The 19,669-nt window shown below is 41.5% G+C and overlaps 1 protein-coding gene across 5 annotated transcripts in view; it reads left to right on the top strand.

Moving 5' to 3' along the window:
- Positions 1-19,669, top strand: part of VAV3 (vav guanine nucleotide exchange factor 3) — a 211,646-nt gene that overhangs the window by 160,652 nt on the left and 31,325 nt on the right. For all 5 annotated transcript variants that reach the window (XR_013987216.1, XM_081008607.1, XM_081008604.1 and 2 more), the window contains exons 19-21: positions 2,127-2,172; positions 13,322-13,458; positions 18,023-18,088. Coding sequence is in view for 4 of the 5 variants with exons in the window: in XM_081008607.1 (XP_080864733.1) it covers positions 2,127-2,172; positions 13,322-13,458; positions 18,023-18,088 (249 nt within the window). In the remaining variant the exon portion in view is untranslated. The remainder of the gene's footprint in view (positions 1-2,126; positions 2,173-13,321; positions 13,459-18,022; positions 18,089-19,669) is intronic.

The following is a 19,669-nucleotide window of genomic DNA, read 5'->3' as shown; positions in this document are numbered from 1 at the left end:
GGGATTTATGTCAACTGGGAGCTTAAGACTTCATTGGAAGTGTGGATTTACCCCTAAGCAGCACTTTCCATACATTCTCCAGCAATGAGGCAACACAGGGAAATTACTTGGAACTAACAATTGATCCTTAAGCAAATGAAGTTGGTTCTCAATAAGTCTTAAGTAATAAAAGTGGAATTAGAAATTCTCTCTCTCTCTCTTTCTCTCTCTCTGCCTTGCATTATATTCTCCATTCTCTGTGTAACAGTGCTGGACACTTAGGGATGATTCCATCAGCGCTGGATTTAGGGTGTTGCGGGCGGGTGCAAAATAATAATCTTATTGAGAAGATCCACCTAAAAGTCTGCCCCTTGTTCCATTGATGCACAGGAATGGAAAACATTACGTTCTGCAAAATAGATGGACAGTAGTGAGATGGCTCCTGAGGTGGTAAATCCAGGATGAACACCACTGGGAGCTTCCATGTCCTGGAAAGCTCTTCTGTGAATGAGCCAGTTAATGATTACTAAGCAGTAAAGGCCATAAAAACATGTGTCAGTTGGTGTTGGGGCTCTCTGATTTGCACCTACTTTGACAGTGCAAAGGTTCAGGCCAACGTGGTGCCTGCATGTGCAAATTGATACACACCAATTCCTGTTGGTTAGTAGGGCCTGCACAATTCTCAGTCTAGAGGCTCAGCACACATGGCTGTAAAACGGTGTTCTGTTTCCTGAGGAGATTATATAATCTCAAAGTACAGGTTGGTTGATTGCAGAGCTCCAAGAAGGAGGGAGAAGTTCACTGCACTATAATTATTGTTTGTGTCACACTCTTGACCAGAGTCTTTTTTGCTTGCACGTGACGTTTCTTATGTCTGGCGATGTGATGTCGAAGCTACTGAATGTTCCTTGAGAGCATTTCTCCTCCATAGAGCTTGGTGGAGGAGGCCTTGCTGAAGTCATCGCCACTACTTTGCAGGCTGGGTTGGCCTGCCTCAGGCAGTAGAGTTTGGAGTAGTGTTAAAGGGCAGCGATTTGTTAATTACTTTACAAAAATGCATATTTTGCTGCATTTTTAAGTGTTTCAAAACATACATTGTACCCCCTAACTTGTAACAGGCAAGTGTGGTTAAAAAGTAAGAGATGATTTTTTAACCCCCATCTGAACATTCTGCTTTCAGCACCAAAATGTACAGGGCCACCTCTGGGCCCTGCAGTTTTCAAGACTCTTGTTGACTTGGTCTTTTAAGGTAGTCATTTATTATGTAACGTTATGTAATGTTCTACTTTCCCCTTCCTCCCAAACTTGCCTTGGAGGTTAATAAAAATATTTAAAAAGAAGCTTCTTCTGTAAACGGCTGTTGCAGAATTATCTCATGTAGCGTGCAAAATAATCAGGGCCTCCGTTCGTTCTCAAAATTGCAGCTCATTTCTTCCACTCTAGCAAGGAACATAAAAGTGAAGTAGAAATTACTTTTTATTATAATTACATTTGCAACAGCCTCATACGCTTTTATGTGGTCAGTTAGAGCTTCACTGTAAATGAACATTGAAGCTTTTGAAGCCTTCTTTTTTTTTATTGGAAAGTGAAAATGGCTTTAGTTATATGTAAATTGGGAAGCTGTACACGTTTTTAGTGAGATCATGGGCAGAACAGACATGCAGAACATCTTCTGCAGAATAACAGCTGCCTGCTTTTTTAAACACACAAATGCAACCTGCTCATCACTGCCTATACCAAGTAAATTCTGCAGAAACCTTTAATGACAGATGGTCCGTCTGAGGGATGGGAAACAACACTCTTTGTACGTGGTGAGCTTTGTCTGTAATTTATATTCCATACTTCTACACATTTTATGTCTTACCTTGAAATTAAATTTTAGGAAGAGGGGATTATTATAATTTTTTGCATCAGCTTCTCCTGTTGGGCACTGTGACATGGAACATGAGGGGGGGGGGCAGGAACTGTTGCAGTGCCTGTCCAGGGTGAGGGAGAGTGTGCAAGCACTATTTGGCTTCCACTGAGGACAGCAAAATGTCTTGGGCCAGCCCTTCTAGGAAAGTCAAAGGAGTGTGGAGTGTGGAGACTAACTGGATAGGAATGGGTTTTCAAAACAAGTATCTAACTTGTGCTTTTCAAATACACAGAGACGACCAAATGGACTCCGAAAGAGCTCCAGGCATATGGACCCAGGTCTGTGTTTCTCTTTTTCATCATTAAAACTTTAGAATTAGCACAGGATAATTAATGGTTTGAATCTCATTATCAGATGTTATTTATACAGCCTCTTTCTGTACAGCCACAAGGCATCTCAGTGATAGCAGTATAATGTAAGATGGCAGATGTAAGTCTGATCTTAAAAGTCTGTTGTATTCTTGTACCACAGGCCTAGCAAGATACAATACCCTTCCCAGTTTCTTACCATATCATTTATACAATCATATGTACACCACCTTAGCCCACTCACAACATAATAAAACAGTAAAAATAAAAAAAATAAAAAATGCATAACAAGAGCTAACATAGACAAGTTGGAAAATTTTATAAATATCAAAATATTTTTTTTAAATAATATTTATTAAGATTTGAAAGGTTACAAAAAGAAAAAAATAGAAAACAGCATATTAAGCAAAAACAGAACATCACATCACAATAAGGAAAAGAAGAAGAAGAAAAAAAAGGGGGGGGGAAATACAATGAATCTTCCCATAACTTATCTTTCATTTGCTTGTTTCCTTGACCTCTTCACACCTCCCTTTTTTGTATTCTAGTTCAATTAGCTATTTCAGCAAGTCCTTTCCATCTTTTCCAGTTTTTGTCCTAAATTTTATCTTAATATAATGTAACTTTACTTTCCCTCCTCTCACCATTTAGCAATCTATTTTTTCTTAATCCTTTATAGCATTTCTGCTAAAACTACATTACTTCATTCCAACATCCTTCTAACATTCCTTAATTTTACAATGTTTCTGTAAATAAACTTTAAATTTCTTCCAATCTTCTTTATCAAAATAAATGAACATTCAACCATCAGCACTATCCGTAAAAAAGCAACCAATTCTGAGAAAACACCCATTAAGAGAAAGTGATCCGAGAGGTTTTTAAGCCTGCTTAAAATATTGCCAGCGTTGAGGCCGCAGGCACCTCTGTGTAATAGTTTCTTACTACTAAAAGTAAAGTCGCATGTATTGTTATAGTAGCACTCTCCTGCATGCAGCTGCTGCTATATTCACTGAAACAGTCAAGATTGTCAGTGCAGTGTGCTTTGATGTTGCACTAGTGGAAATTGTTCTTTCAGCACTGGGACCTTTTAGTTTTGTTGAATTCTATGGCCTGGATTTAAATAAGCTCTCAGGCTGCTAATCACTTTCCTGACCGTGTTTTCAAGGGTACAGTCATATGACTATCATAAGACTATCTGAACTCGTGTGTGTGTGTGTGTGTGTGTGTGTGTGTGTGTGTGTGTTTGTATGTATGTGTGCTTTGCTGCTTTGCTTTTACAAGTGGTGCTCTTAAACTTTGCTTACATACCTAGAAGCCCCTGGGCTTTTGGTAACTCTTCCCTCACCTTATGCTGCTTAAACAGAGCAAGTATTTTAAAATTGATGCCTAATCTTGCAACACTCTGTTCTCAACAGCTGCTGTTTTTCATAGAGTCTGAAGGCAGCAGGTATTAGGTATTTCGAGGTGCAAGACTCCAAACAGAATGCACTTTGACTTTTATGTTCTTAATCTTTCTCCTCATTCCCTCTACAACTGTCTCCCCCACCTCTCACCAGACCCAGGTTTCTGTCAAAGAAAGCAGTACCAGGGGTTTTGCAAATGTGGTTTAATTGAATAAACATGTAGTTCTGGTCGTTTGACTGATAAAATCAAATGCGAGTTCTTTCTCTTAAGCATTGAATGCACATATATACAGTAACTGTGTGAGGAGGGCGATTCTTTTCTTTTCTTTTCTGCTTCTTTTTATGAGCTCTTTTTCAAAAGCAAGTCAGATTATTGAGTTGTTAAATGTAGTAACGTAAGAATGATTTGCACCTGAAACAGGAGTTCCAAGTCCATAACTAAGCAGGTGATGGTGGACGTTTCATATATGCAGGAAAAAAGAGCTGCTGTACTTACTGCTCAGTTGCATGGGAGTTGAAATGCAAATGGTTAAATTGTCTTGACTAACCACTCCCTTTGTAAAAAAAACAACCTTACCATATTGGGCATTTTGAAAGAAATATAGCTGTTGCCTGAAGCCAAGTGTTGCTTCACTGTGCCCTTGGAGATACTTTTCCACATTGAAAAGTTCTAAATGTGTGGCACAGAGACTAATGAATTAAGGACTTAAGGAATTAAGGATTCCCAAATCCTGAAAGAAGGAGCCTATCTGGTACCTATTACTGAAACCTGGCTGGGTGGTGCAGCAAGCTATGTTTTGGCCCAGCACCCATTGTCAAGATTGGACAGGGAGGTGGAGTGGCTATTCTCCACAACGATACAATTTTGCTTGCCCTGTGCCCAATGGATTGCTTTAATCAAAAGCATTGTACCTGGTGCTGGGCTCCATTTCATCCACACTACAGAGCATATTTTTCCTGTTAACTCATGCGCACACCGGGATTGATCTTGCCCCTTCAGAAGCCACTTTGCTTCACCCTCCCCCATGATGCATCAGTGTCTGAGAACCATCAGCCTAACCCATTTTTAAAAAATTGCTTGATGCCAAGAGAGTAATATTTCATTACTTCTGGTCACAACGGGAATCTGATTGCCCAGGTCCATGCCAGTAGTTATTCATGGTGGAGCACGTGTAGTTCCAGAATCTGTTTTTACAGCTGCCATTATCCTTATGATTCATGCAGCTTAAGTCTCTTAGCACGTCCACTGCTGAAGTGTCTCATGACGGTTGCAAAAAAACAACAACCCCTAAACCAAAACAAAGAGTTTTAAACTACCTCCCATAATTACATTGAGTCCTGCAGGTTAGAAGTTATCTTTTGCGCCTCTGATGATTGCAGCTAGGTACAAAACTAGATGACTCAACAACGGCAATTAAACCAACTCAGTGGTTTCCCCATCTGATATACTTATTTTCTGTAAAAGCTCTTGTTCATTGCTTGGCAGTATTATTTCAACTGTTGCAGTTATGCCAACTATACTGCCTCTCCCCAAAATAATACATTAACTCTCAGTTGCAGGACAAGAACCAGCATGCCTCTTGCCTCCAACCAACTTTTTAAAGCCTATGTACTGCTAGATGGGCAAATATCCTGCCTCTGTACAACTTGGCTATAGTTTTTGCTGTTGTCTTCAAGTTGACAATGGGGCAGGGAAGGGGAACAGCAGCAAAATTTCCGTGTTTTTTTAGATGTGTCTTGTAGTACCACATGGCCTGATCTGGCTTATTTCTGTTAAGACATTTTCTTACAAGTCTGGCTTCTATATAGTTTTATTTTCTCAACAGAACTTGGTGATTCTGCCTGATTATACTTCATGGTCAGGGCCAGTTGTGTATTTTGGGTGCTCTTACAAAAGCAGAGAAGGGGAAGATTAGCAACTGGCTGGTAGTAACGTAGGTTTTCTGAGTCCAAGGAGGATTACTTTAGGAGTAGTTTTACCACTGCCTCCTTCAAGCAGGCAGGGAACACCCTCTCTCTCACAAGGAGGCATTAATCACCTCCCTGGTCCATCCAGCTTTCCCTCCCTGCTGGTTTCCATCAGTCAAGTGGGGCAAGAGTTCAGAACACAAGTGGCTGCCCTGACCGTTCCAATCACCTTGTCTATGTCCTTAAGCCTTACCAACTGAAACTCATCCAGCACAAGAGGACTAGACTGTGCTCTGGACACCCCTTGAGATCTATGTGCTGTAACAATGGAGACTTGACTCCTGCAGTAATTCTCAAGTGTAATCAATTAATTATCACACTCGTCCTCAGAAGGCTAACCAAGAAATCAATCACTGAATGTTAGGAATGTTGTTGTCGTTACTATTCTTTAAATAATAACAGAACGTTAACACGAAGCAAAAGGGAGTATTTCCCCTCCACCAAAGGTGACTCATTTACTTAATTCATTAATCATTTAAGTTCTGCTTCAAAGCACTTCTCACACGGAGACTTAACAAAGCTTTGTAAAACTACTGAAGGCTAAATGATCTTATCTCTCGTGGGGGAAAATCCTGCTTCAGTAGCTTGCTGAAGGAACTGTGTGGAGCTGCTGCCATGCTCTGCCCTAAAGTGGAGTGAGCAACTAACTGGATTCAGTTGGCAGGCCAGATCCTGACATACCCCCCAGAACCACTGTGACAGATGGGTGGCCCACTCACCTATCTATCTCTCTTGAGGCCACCATGGATGTCAGATGAAGTGTTTTCCTTTACAAGTAGGTTTGAATTCAAGCTAGTCTGCAAAGGAGAAATGTCACTTTGTCCATAGAGTTTAATTTCAAACTGCACAGTCAAAGGCGGGGTTTCATTGCAAGGCTTATTATAAGTACTAATTAGCTGATTGACACTTAAAGCATGCCCCTTTGTGCAGGATCCGGCTGCATTGCAAAGTTCCCTTGGTATCAGTGCCAATCAGCTGATTCACACTTACAAGAAGCCTTGGTGGCCAGAGAACAGCCAGGAGACACTTTAAGTCTGCTGATGGTTCCTTTGCAGCTATGTCTTTAGCTGCTCCACACCTGATGGCACATTGGATGCCAGGTGTGGTACAGGTGGGCATAGTTTGGGGAAAGTGGCCCTGTGAGCCAAAGTAGAAGCCCATGCCAGGCCTTATTACGCCTTTGAGCTGGAGGTTTCCCACTGCTGTCCAAGAAGTGGAAAAGGGCAGAAACCTAACACAATCCCTCCCCTTTAAGAAGCTGAGATGTTTGTCCTCAGACCACCTGCTGTGTGCATCTTTCGTTGACTCTGTTCATGTATAGTAACAGTTGGCAGAGATTTATGCCTCCAGTACTGTGGGAATTTTTATTTGTTGTGAATATATGCAATCTTTCTTTTCTTTTCTTTTCTTTTCTTTTCTTTTCTTTTCTTTTCTTTTCTTTTCTTTTCTTTTCTTTTAAAAATTTGTATACCACCCTTCATCCATAGATCTCAGGGCAGTTCACAACATAAAATCACAATATAAAAAACCCAAAGTACATAGTAAAAACAACAACAACAACAAGCCAATAATTCTCCTTCCCACAAGACATTTAAAATGTCATGGGATGTCACCAGCCGAAGGCCTGGTTGAAGAGAACGTTTTCACCTGGCGCCTAAAGGTGTATAATGATGGTGCCAGGCGAACCTCCCTGAGGAGAGCATTCCACAAACGGGGAGCCACTGCAGAAAAGTCCCGTTCTCATGTTGCCACACTCCAGACCTCTCACTGAGGAGGCGCACGAAGAAGGGCCTCAGAGGCTGATCTCAGGGTTTGGATAGGTTCATATGGAGAGAGGTGGTACTCTCAAATAATGGACATACGTGTTTTTCTTAATAAAGGGAATAAAGGGAAAAGAGCACCTGTAGTGGGATGCACTTCCTCCATCTAAGGTTTTCCAAATTTCACTCTCTTCTGTTCCTAAGATAAGTTCCATTCACTTGCTTAGGAAATAGTTTGGACCTATCCTGCGTTATCAGTCTCCCATCTCATCACATCTTTGTGGCTTTCCCATCTTCCTCCTTCAACAAGCATTTTAAGGTGGTTTTTTAAAAATTAATAATTTATCCCAGACTGTACCTGCATGGGATTTGAAATTGTTTCTATACATGTTTTCCATACGTTTTTTCTTGAAGATGTCTTGAGATGTTTCCTATGAAATGATTCATGAATGGAAATAAAGTAAATGGAAAGGGTAGCATATGGAGGAATACTTGCAGTTCCCCTCCTGACTCTGGAGGGATGCCTTCAAGACTAGGAATCTTGGTCCAGAAGCAGGATTAGAGGGCCTGCCTCCTGCCTTTCCCGACTGCCCTTGAAGAACCCCATAACCCTGTAGCTACTCCTGTTTTCAATAACTCCTAAAATGTCGTCTTTGAATCATGAAGAACAGAAGTACACTGTAAGTCATTTCCGTTTCTGTGGCTAAAATTAAAGACCTTGATGTCTAGCACAGTCACACTTCTATATTATGTAGTCACATAATCAGTTTGTCTGATTAATCTTTAACGTGAGCTACTGAATTTAATAGTAACTTCATCTGAAGCACTAGAACCCTTGCCTGATTCTGTTTAATTTCTTAGGTTATTGTTTAACTTAATGCGTGGGCCAGTTTGGAGTAGTTCCCACCCCTAAGTTGCTTGGAGGATGAACTTGCATGACTGACACTGCTGTTGAATTCTGCTAGAATTGAGTCTGATAGGAACAGGTCGTTGTGACATTTTATGATGTAAACAAAGGCCATGTGGAGGTAGCACTCCAGACAGAACTACGTAAGATAAAAGTATTCATAGCTATACTTAGAAAAGGTAATGTTCACAATTGTGAACTCTTCAGCTAGACTACTGCAATGCATTCTCACATGAGCCTGCCCTTGATAATAAACGGTGCAGAAGGTTCTGTTAGTTTTATTCTGCAAGCCATTTCCTCTGACCTGAGAAGATACATTGCATTGGTGTTGGCTCATTTTAGAGGCTGTTAGTTCATTAAAAACTTTCATCAATTTGTGAGACATCATAATTGTAGTCAGAATAATTTTATTAAATGACCATCAGAGAAATCTCCCAACTTTATAATCTGCACACGAAAAAGAGATGGTTTCTTAGTAAGAGTTGAAAAGCAAAGCTTCCTAGTGAAGGCTTGTATTGTGGGAGGTATCATTATTTTTTAAAAGTGTACTGTCATGCTATTGCTACTCCATTATAAAGTTTTTAAATATTAATGATACATTGTTGGATGTAATGAATAAATGTTCTCTGTTGCTTTTTTTAAAAAAAATTGTATGTTCTGCTGCTACAGTAGCAACTTGAATGATGGTGGCTTATAGTCTCCAATTCAGAGAGGTGCTTTACTTCCCACTTGAAGCCTGCAAAAGACTGGGAAAAGGAGAGAACCCTTTAGACATTCAGGAAGGAGAACTATGAAAGCATATTAGGGAGAAGAGGGGGGTTATCAGAGTGAATGAACAAAACTCTGATATTATTTTTTTGCCACAACTCGGGGATTTTTTACGAAGAGTGTCCTTTCCCAGGCCACCCCACATCAGCTTCTGAGAGCAGTGGAACTACCATGAGGGCCACCTCTGCTGTTCTTAACACCTGAGATGGTCTATAGGGAAGGGGGAAATCTTTCAGATATTGGTCTAAGTCGTTTAAGGCTTTAAACACTAACATGAACACCGTGAATTGGGCCCAGAAACAAACTGGCAATCAACACAGCTGTTGATTATATGAGTTCTGAATGTAAACCCAGCCAGTAATCTGGCTGTTGGATTTTGGACCAGTTCAAGGTTCTAAGTTGTCATCAAGTGCAGCCCCATGCAGAGTGCATTGCAGTAATCCATAGAAGTTAAATAGTGCGGGGGACAACATAAAGCCCCATGGATACCACAGCACAGTTGCCAAGCAGCTGAGCACATGTCCTCCATTGCTGCTATCTGGAACCAGCCCAGTAGGCAGGAGTGGAACCTCTATAACAATATGCTTCCAACTCCTAAAGGGACGTGGGTGGCGCTGTGGGTTAAACCACAGAGCCTAGGACTTGCTGATCAGAAGGTCAGTGGTTTGAATTCCCTGACGGGGTGAACTCCCATTGCTCAGTCCCTGCTCCTGCCAACCTAGCAGTTCAAAAGCACGTCAAAGTGCAAGTAGATAAATAGGTACCGCTTTGGCGAGAAGGTAAATGGTGTTTCCGTGCACTGCTCTGGTTTGCCAGAAGTGCCTTAGTCATGCTGGTCACATGACCCGGAAGCTGTACGCCGGCTCCCTCAGCCAATAAACCGAGATGAGCGCCGCAACCCCAGAGTTGGTCACGACTGGACCTAATGGTCAGGGGTCCCTTTACCTTTACCTTCCAACTCCTAAACCTACCAGATACCATGCATAATGAGAAACTGCTGAGACATCAAGGAGAATTGGCATTCCCACTTTCTTTCTTCTAATTAAAGGCCATCAGCCAAGGTGACCAAAGCCATTTCAGTGCCAAAACCAGTGTGAAGCCAGATTGAAATGGGCCTAAACAATCAGCTTCTCTCAAGCACTCCTGAAACTGACTTGCTACTATACTCTCAAGTACATTGCCCAAACTGGTGGAGAACAATTCTCTATTCCCCCCGCCCCCATACCATAGTAGCATGGTTTTTCTGCTTCTTAACATGATAAGGCTTATGCGCCTTCCTCCTTTTGAAACTTTGAAAGTAGTGAATAATGCATGTTACCTCTAGAAACTCTGGTTCTATATCCTTAATCAATACAGGCAATCTCCAGATGTCGGGGTAGGCTGAACTCTCAGGTGAGCATGCTGTGCATGAGTCCGAAAGTTTCCATTTACCTGAGGAGCCTTAACACGTTTGGAGGAGGGAGTGTTGAATAGTTATTGGGCTTGGAGGATAAACATGTTCTGGTTCGCCTTTTAACTATGAGCAGAATTGGTAAAATAAATTTGTAAAATTATGTTCGTAAATTGAAGTCAAACAGAAACTGGTACATGGAGCTTAGTGTTTCTGTTGCTGCTTTTATTTGAGACATCCTTGTGTTGCATTCAGTAAGCTAATATCCCACATAATACTACAACTTGGGGCCATCTAACAAAGCTGAATGTTGGGAAATTCAAGAAAGACAAAAGAAACTACTTCTTCACACATAGTTTAACTGTGAAATTTTCTCTGAGACGTTGCAGTAAGGACCACCAGCTTGGATGGCTTTATACCATATGAGTGCAATGTTCATGAACACATAACCTGTGAATTTTGCATGGATTTGCACAAATGATTTTGCACAAAATTGGGATTTTTAAAAGGTGGCTTTGTGGAGCAGCATAAACCTTATGCACATAAGTGTTACAGTTGCCAGATTAGATTACAATTGCCAGTGGCTCTTCCAGATGAGTCTGCGCACGCCTTGCATGTTCACAGTAAACACCTGATGTAAAATGTCACCTGATGTGACCTTCCCTTGTTAAGTCAATAGCTTTAATGTGACTTTGCTTAGCCTTGCAATTCTGGCGGGGCGCTCTGGAACAGCTGCTGTAGTAATTTGCATTTCAGGCTGCAGGTGAGGGCTCATGTAACTGAGTGCCCCTCCATACAAGCAATTTCCTTGCATGAGGAAATCAAGCACATCAAGGATACGTGCTCTGTTTTAATCAAAGATGCAAAATGCCCAGTGTTTTTTTTCTTTTTTCCAAGCTTCATTGGGGGTCAAAACAGCTAAATGATTAGAGTTCTCTAATAAGGCCTCATGCATCATTTTCAAAAACACTATAGAAGCTGGATCATTCAAATGCAGGAAACAGTCCACAATTATAAGGCAGGTCTTTGCTTTTAAGTAGGGGACACAACAATGTTAGGAGCTCGTGTGAACTAGTAATGTTGAAAATTCTACCTGCCACTTCCATGTTTGTACATAAATATCCTGATCTGTGAAATCATTTCTGGGTGATGGTGAAATATCCGCAGCAGTAATAGGGAAGGTTTCATTCCCCCTTATGTCAAATCTCCTGCAGCACAGTCTTTCTCCATAAGCTGCATAAGACCCATCACAATACAGTGGTGCCTCGCAAGACGAAATTAATCCGTTCCGTGAGTCTCTTCGTCTTGCGGTTTTTTCGTCTTGCGAAACACGGCTATTAGCGGCTTAGCGGCTATTAACAGCTTAGCGGCTTTAAGAAAAAGGAAACAAACTCGCAAGAACTTGCAAGACGTTTCATCTTGCGGAACGACTCAAAAAACGCAAAACCCTTTCGTCTAGCGAGTTTTTCGTCTTGCGAGGCATTCGTCTTGCGGGGCACCACTGTATTGCATTTGCATTGGAGACTTAGCAAGCGTCCTATGGAGGCTAAAATATGGCTTGGGCATGATCAACAGGATAAGCTCTTAATAAATGCTTGTCATAACCTTGAATTAGAGGAACCACGTTAACTTTTTAAAATCTTTTCTTTTTCTTTACTAAAAACAAACTTTTGAGCTGGTGAACACCTTGTTCCGTTGGAAAATGCCCTTTTAACAAGACAATTTGGCAGAGAGGCCACTACAAGCCACATATGGTGCTGCATTTGGAGTTCCTTTGCTTGTAGAGTGCAATTGAACAATTGGATTACTCTGTAAATCCAATAACACTTAAGAAAAAATTAGATTTCCTTTTCAAATGATTATATCAGAAACATGGAGTGACTTGTGATGTCCTGTTGTCTTGGACACATTTCCCTTTCAGTGGTGCACTCAAAGAAGACTGATGTGAACGCACGGAATTTCTCCATATCAGCGTCTAAAGCATTACCTCATCACATCTATCACCTTTTTATGGCTCTAAAATTAGAAAGATAACCTTAAGATATAAATCTTTTACAGGGCCAGAGTTGTATGTACACTCAGGAAAGGATGAGCCTCCGTGGCGATGAAATTGACTAGTGCCTCAAGAGAGAATTAATAGGAGGACAGGAGTGAGCTGATGAAAAAATTGATTATTTTCCATTAAACTGTACGTGCTGTGCTTTCATGAACTAAGCAGCAGCCTAGAGAAAAATATTTTTCTCACACAACCACATTAAAAATAATAATACAGGGGAGGAGGCTTGATAGTGGAAAAAGGTCTCCTCTTTTCATATCTTAGTCCATATGTCAACATACAATTTGACTTTTTCTCCACCCTAATCCATTTGTTGAATGTAGTCAGGTTATTTGAGGCATTCAGATTTTGTCTTCCCCCCTCATGGCCACAATCCTATACACATGTACCTATAAGTAAAAGTCTTCTTTAGCTCCTAGGGCTTGCTTCTGAATAAGCAATTCCTTGGATTGCGCTGTGATTTTGTATTTTTTATTTTAATCTGATTTTGATTTGTATTTTCCCACTGGCATTCTGCTTTTCAACCAAATGATCCTTAAATTAGATGATAGTAGCTGAAACAATAAAACATAGGTATAATAATAATAATAATAATAATAATAATAATCAATATACAACATGACAGCAGGAGATGACACAACAGCCAGCATAAAACTCAAAACAAAATTCTTTGTGGGATTTAAAACAACAACCCTAAAGAGCCTATCAATGTGATGCTGTCCTTTGGGAAAGAGGGTGGGGGGGCTCATTCTGCAGACTGTGAACTGGCCCTATTGGAGGGGTCCTACTTTAGATCTGAGTTCCTGGGTAGGGCCATTGATTTTGGATAATTCACCACATATAGCTAACCTGTGCTTTTCTTTTCAGGCTTACCAAAAATGCAAGTAATTCGAAACTATAGCGGGACACCACAGCCAGCTCCACAAGACGGCCCTCCTTTACATATCCAGATCGGGGACATAATTGAACTCATCAAAGGGGATGCACATAGCTTGTTTTGGCAGGTAAAGCACTTGGCAGTTCTGCTTCATTAGCTGAAGCTACTGAAGATGTCCCTGACTGGTGCCCACGACCAGGCCCGCTGCATCTCCTCAGGGCTAATCGGTTGCGTCTGTATGAGAAGCCATGGTTCCTACTTTGTGTAATGCTGGGGAAGTTTCCGCTTAACCAACAGCCCAGCTTCAAGCCAAATCAAGTTGCGGAAAAACAACAACAACAGGCCTCCTACAGAGGTACCTAGGGTGGCTAATCCTATGAAGAGGTCATGTGAAGCTTTGAGGCTCTGCTGCTTTTAATGCATTTGGGGACGTGGGTGGCACTGTGGGTTAAACCACAGAGCCTAGGGCTTGCCAATCAGAAGGTTGGCGGTTCAAATCCCCGTGACGGGGTGAGCTCCCGTTGCTCGGTCCCTGCTCCTGTCAACCTAGCAGTTTGAAAGCACACCAGTGCAAGTAGATAAATAGGTACCGCTCTGGCGGGAAGGTAAATGGTGTTTCCGCACGCTGCTCTGGTTCGCCAGAAGCGGATTAGTCATGCTGGCTACATGACCCGGAAGCTGTACACCAGCTCACTCAGCCAATAAAGCGAGATGAGCACCGCAACCCCAGAGTCGGCCACAAGTGGACCTAATGGTCAGGGGTCCCCTTACCCTTTACCTTTATTTCTTATTACAGTTACAGCTCCCTAGCATAGTAACTTCCCTCTTTGACTATAGGGGCCAAAATAAGCCTGTTCAGCAGGGTATACACCACTCTCAATTCTCTCATAACCGCTGTTCCACTTATCACTGCAGGAAGGTCTTTTCTTGTTCTTGCTTTTTACCCTTCCTCCCAGCTCAGCTCAGCTCAGCTCATATTCTCCTCTCCGTCTGAATCCCCTGGCAGCCAGCAATATCCTGGGCATGTATCTTTCTGCATCTCTCTCACCCAGGTCACCTGTGCTACTTTCTAGTCTGATGTGCTGTCATTTCCAGAAAACACAGCAACCAATGTAAACAAGCAAACAACCCTGTTTTGTTTTGCTTTTTACTGATTTCTGGGTGCGCTCCCTGCCAGATTCAGCTCTCTGGCGTCACTTGTTTCTGCAGGGATTGTTTGTTCCTGCAGGGAGCTGTTGACAACTCCTGTCATTTGAGAAGGGGCAGAAGTGACTGCTATTGAAATGCTTTGGGATTTTTGAGACACATTTCTTTTGCGAGCTTTTGAAAGAGCGCAGTATTTGATCAGTGATCCTTACTTGCATACAATTTCTAGGCTTTTTTGTCTTCTCCAAAGGTTGTCTGGAACACTAGATCACATGCTGACCTTCCCCCTTCCAGACTATGTCGTGTGCAAGAATGCGGGAGGTGGGGATGGGAAGCACCACAAAGAATCAAAACAGAGGAAGGCAGTACTTTTACTTGAGCTTCACTAAAAGCTGTGGATCAATTAGCACCAGAGTCTGTGTCACTTGCTAATTGCCAATCTTAAACATGTTTAGTTCCAAGTTAAATTCCACTTGAATTCAGTGGCACTGGCTTTCTGGTAAAGTTGTTGAACATAGCCTTCATCTGTACCAAAAAACCCCCAAACACTTGTCTTTTGTTTTTACGGTAAAAGAAACCAGTGGATATTGTGCAATTGCAAAGAGAACCTGCAAAGGCAGCATTGCATCACAGCTTACGCTATATGTTTTGTTATCTCTGAGAGCTTATCCCCAGGGTTAGGAATGCACCTCTTGGCTTGGAACAAATTAAAAAACAAACCCCAAACAAACAATAAAATCTATGATGAAAGATAGGTTGTAGTTCAAAGGCCCAATATTGCAACTTTATTCAGTGCTCCAGACAAGTGTCTGAAACTCCTCCTTAATTTGTCAGTTTTGGGCTTCATTTGTCTTGCATTTGAAGTGATGTTACTGCTTGTTAAGAATGGAAATCCCCAAGACTGGCACATGGCAACCATCATGCCTCATTTTAGGGAGCCTTTTCATAATAAAAGGAATCCAAATCTATTAAAGCCAATCTGCATGTTCAGAATAATAATGTGGTAGATCCCATCTGCAATCGGTCTATTGCTTATTTGAATGCAATATATAATACTTTTATTGTGTGAAGAAAACTAGCACACCAGGGAGAGGATTAGGACAAAGTTCTTTTTAAAATGGATGTACTACTTCTCTGTACACAGGGATTTCATGCATAACTCATTTGATCTGCACGTTAATACTGAACCACTGAGAGCTGCCTCCTCCTCCTACAGAGGTGCATCTATGATGCTGGAATTAGTGAGCCGTCCCAGTTTGTGGAATGATGAAGAGGCCTTGGCCTGCAGCTCCTCACTAAAATAAAATCAAGAAAGCTAATTGCTGACCAGTGCTCTGCATTGCCAGTGCAGTTATTCTCAAGGGTTGACCTGTTAATGGCACAAGAGTTCTACTATTAAAATCTGAAAACTGGAGAGTTCTGTGGACTCAAGACACTGGCAAAGGCCTAATTTTCATCAACGGTGTTAGTTCAATTACTTTTTAAGCCCAGTGTAATTGTTTGTCGGTTCGTTGTTCAGAGGTTCTTTCACTGGGCCTACCTGAGGAGGTACATGGTTGTGGGGGCGACCAGGGAGTGAAGCAGCTAGTAGTTGCTTTTGTGCACGGCAAATCCTTCCCCACAGAGCCAGGATACTTTCCTAAGGAGCTACACACCCCTACTGTAGTAATTTCTAACTTTACCACTACCTTTACAGTCCCCTGTGATCTCTCTGAGTACCCAATAGCTACAAACATTGATTCTGATACTTGGAACTGGAATTTTTTGAGCAAAGCGTATGTAATATGTAGATGTAAGTTTGGGGATGTAAAACAGGTATATGGTTACTTCTTTGTACAAACCTAAATTCAAAGGTTTTTTTAAAAACAACAACAACAACATTATTTCTCTTTCTCCACACTGCTGCTGACTGGCTTCCAGAGATCCTTGCAAGGCATACAACTCCTTATGTACAGTGGTACCTCGGGTTACAAACACCTCAGGTTACAAACACTTTGGGTTTCAGACTCCACTAACCCGGAAGTAGTACCTCGGCTTAAGAACTTTACCTCAGGATAAGAACAGAAATCGTGCGCCGGTGGCATGGCAGCAGCGGGAGGCCCTGTTAGCTAAAGTGGTACCTCAGGTTAAGAACGGTTTCAGGTTAAGAATGGACCTCTGGAACGAATTAAGTTTGTAACCAGAGGTACCACTGTACTGTGGCAATACTACATGCACAAAGTTTAGGGCAACAACTAGCACCCTGAATAACTACATGATCTGTTAATTGCTTGTCTTGAGGGAACTCTTATGTGTGGTTCATGGCGGTAGTAAAATAAATAAATAAATAAATAAATTGTGTCCCTGTCCAGTCTGCTCTGGGAATGATCTGAAGTGACCAAATTGGACATCCATTGAATGTATTTAAACCCCCCCCCCAAAAAAAACCCAGGACAGTGTGGCATTAAATATGCCCTGACACAGCAACCAGGTTTTGAGGTGCTGCTGCGGGGGTTGGGGTAGAAATTTGATTCAGTTCACATACATAATCCACACTTTCCAAAGCAGCATGTGAATTGAAAATAACCATTCTAAATTCGCACATCTCTGAATTTTGCAGTGCAGTTCTCCAGTCAAATAATGTGTACAAAATTAGGGCAAACTGTACACAGAAATGCACACGTATTTTTAAACAGTGTTTTATAGAATAATGGAATTGTAAATTTGGAAGGGACCCCGAGGGTCATCTAGTCCAACCCTAAAGCATCCATGACAGGTAAACATCCAACCATCTCTTTTAACATTGTATATCACCTTGATATCTCATTATACGATGGTATAAAACTACTTGTATAGTGATAGTGACACTATCTGAACCATTTTGGATCAGCTCGGAAGATCCTGGGAAGGGATGCTTGCAGAATTCAAGAATTCCGATCTGATCTGCCCTGATCTGTAGCTCCTGGACTATAGTGTGGGGCTGGAAGGTAGTTATTCACTGGCTTTTGCACTTTGAATGTAAAAATGTATATTGATGCAGAAAAAGGACAAAATGGATTTATGAATTTACGTGTGTGACGTGGACCAGATGTAGATTTATTCAACCATCTCTATTCTGGGGACTAATTTGAAATGGGGAAGGGATGCAAAAAATCTGGTGTTCACCAAATGGTGGAATTCATCCCACCACTGAAAGTGATTGCCTACAGAGTTACAGTGGTACCTTGGTTTGTAACCGCTTTGGATTACAACCCACTTTTTTGGGGGATTACAACCATTATTTTTTTTTGGGAGGCCCCATTGGCAAAAGCGTGCCTTGGGTTACAACCTGTTTTGGTTTACAAACAGACCTCCAGAACGGATTATGGTTGTAAACCAAGGTACCACTGTATCTTCTTGTAACTTAGGCCAGTCCAATAGCTATGGAATATGGACAGATTACTGCGCACATGTTGATAATTGTTACATGGAAATTTGGAGTTCCTATTGATGTTCAAAGGGATGTATGCACAATGGTGAGTTAAGTGTGTTGTTTTCCCCTAATTGGATCTTTCTGTTTCTTTTAGGGTAGAAATGTGGTGACCCGGGAGCTTGGTTTCTTTCCAAGTGATGCAGTAAAGCCTTGCCCTTGTGTAAGTAGACCCATGTAATTGTGTTTGTCAATGTAATTGTTTTCACAAAAATGTTTGCAGTGAGCTTGCCTGGTTCGTTCCAAGGTTTTTATTAATCCTGCCTAGTGGGATTTACATTATTTTTGTGATTCTTTTTGTTTACATGCTACACTTAATTTTATTTAAAAATGTAACATGGTTATGTTCTTTGTTATTGGACTTAAAATTGGAAGTCAGAAGGAACCCTGCACAAGAGACAGGCTTAACTCGTCAGAATTTAATAAGTTAAATTGTCTAACTAGTTTTCAAATAAAATACAGTCAAAACCTACAATAAATGTATTGTGCAATAAAGCTGCTGTCTTAAAAGTGGGGCAAGAACACTCCATTTCTAATACATTCCCCAGTCACCTTGGGTTATAGAGAAAGATTAGACCATAATAATGGACTCATAAATGCATCTGAAAACGAGAAAAGCTATCAAACCAGAGCTCTTGGCCCATTTTGTCATATGTCTGCTTGGTTTGACTTTCCTAGATCCCTTCGCCTTCTTTCCTATCAAAGGCATGCATCACCTCTGAATGTTTTAAATTGCCCACGACTTTCAGCTTGTGCTGTTATAATTTTATCTGCCAGCAAAGCTCTGCATGAGTCAGCTCATTTTATACCAGGTTTGTAGAATCAGACAGTTGGATTAGGACTGGAAGGAGCAACGGTGGTGACTCCAGCTATACACTGTAACTTTGCACAAAATCCCCCCTCCCCGCCCATCATTCTCCAGTTGCCCTTGGAATGTTGACTTCAGGATACTATAGTCACCCAGTAAGTTCACTGAAGAAATGTGACTCAAAGGCAAATTGTTCCTCATGGCTCAAGCTAGAGATCCATGCCACAAAGGGAGTTTTTAAAGGACGTTTCCTTGAAGGTGGGGAAACCTAAATAACATGTTAAGGTAGAAATGACTTTTCAGTCTCTGAAAGGACTGTTAGCTGCTAAGTGTGAGCAATTTCCATTACCCAAGTCTTTCCAATTTTACTGTAGTGGAAACCTATAATAGTGGGCAATTCCATATCTGATTTTTAAAAAAGGATCCAGTGAGGTTAAATTTATAGGAGCCACTTTTTGACCACAACTGAAGCACCAGAATACAAATCACAACATAGAAATTGTAAGTATGGCAAATTCTGGGTGAGGGTCTTTGCTTCTACAATAACATATGCAGTTTTGCATTTATGTTAAATCAGGCCTGCCATGTGTACCCAGCATGTAGGGGCTTTTTGCTGGGGCTCATGTGCCCCAAACAAGGCCCACAGGATTGGGATGTTGTCTGCTCTACCCGGTACCCACTGCCACTTGGGCTATATCTACACTGGTCTGGAAAAATGCAACCCCCTCCCCTCCATGTAATATAGGTCTCAATGCAATTTCCCATTGATGATAATTGCTGCTCTACAGCGCCCTCTGGTGACGCGTATTTGCTCCTTGCTCCCTCTCCTTACTCACTTACCCAGAAGCTGTGAAGAAGTGGTCTGACAACTAAGCAGATGCTCAGCTCCTGGCTTGCTGATTGTAAGCTTGTAAGGGAGCAAAGGGAAGGGAGATG

Source organism: Podarcis pityusensis (assembly GCF_964106645.2).
Source record: "Podarcis pityusensis genome assembly, chromosome: 6".
NCBI classification, from domain to species: domain Eukaryota; kingdom Metazoa; phylum Chordata; class Lepidosauria; order Squamata; family Lacertidae; genus Podarcis; species Podarcis pityusensis.
This window is presented reverse-complemented; position numbering and strand designations above follow the sequence as displayed.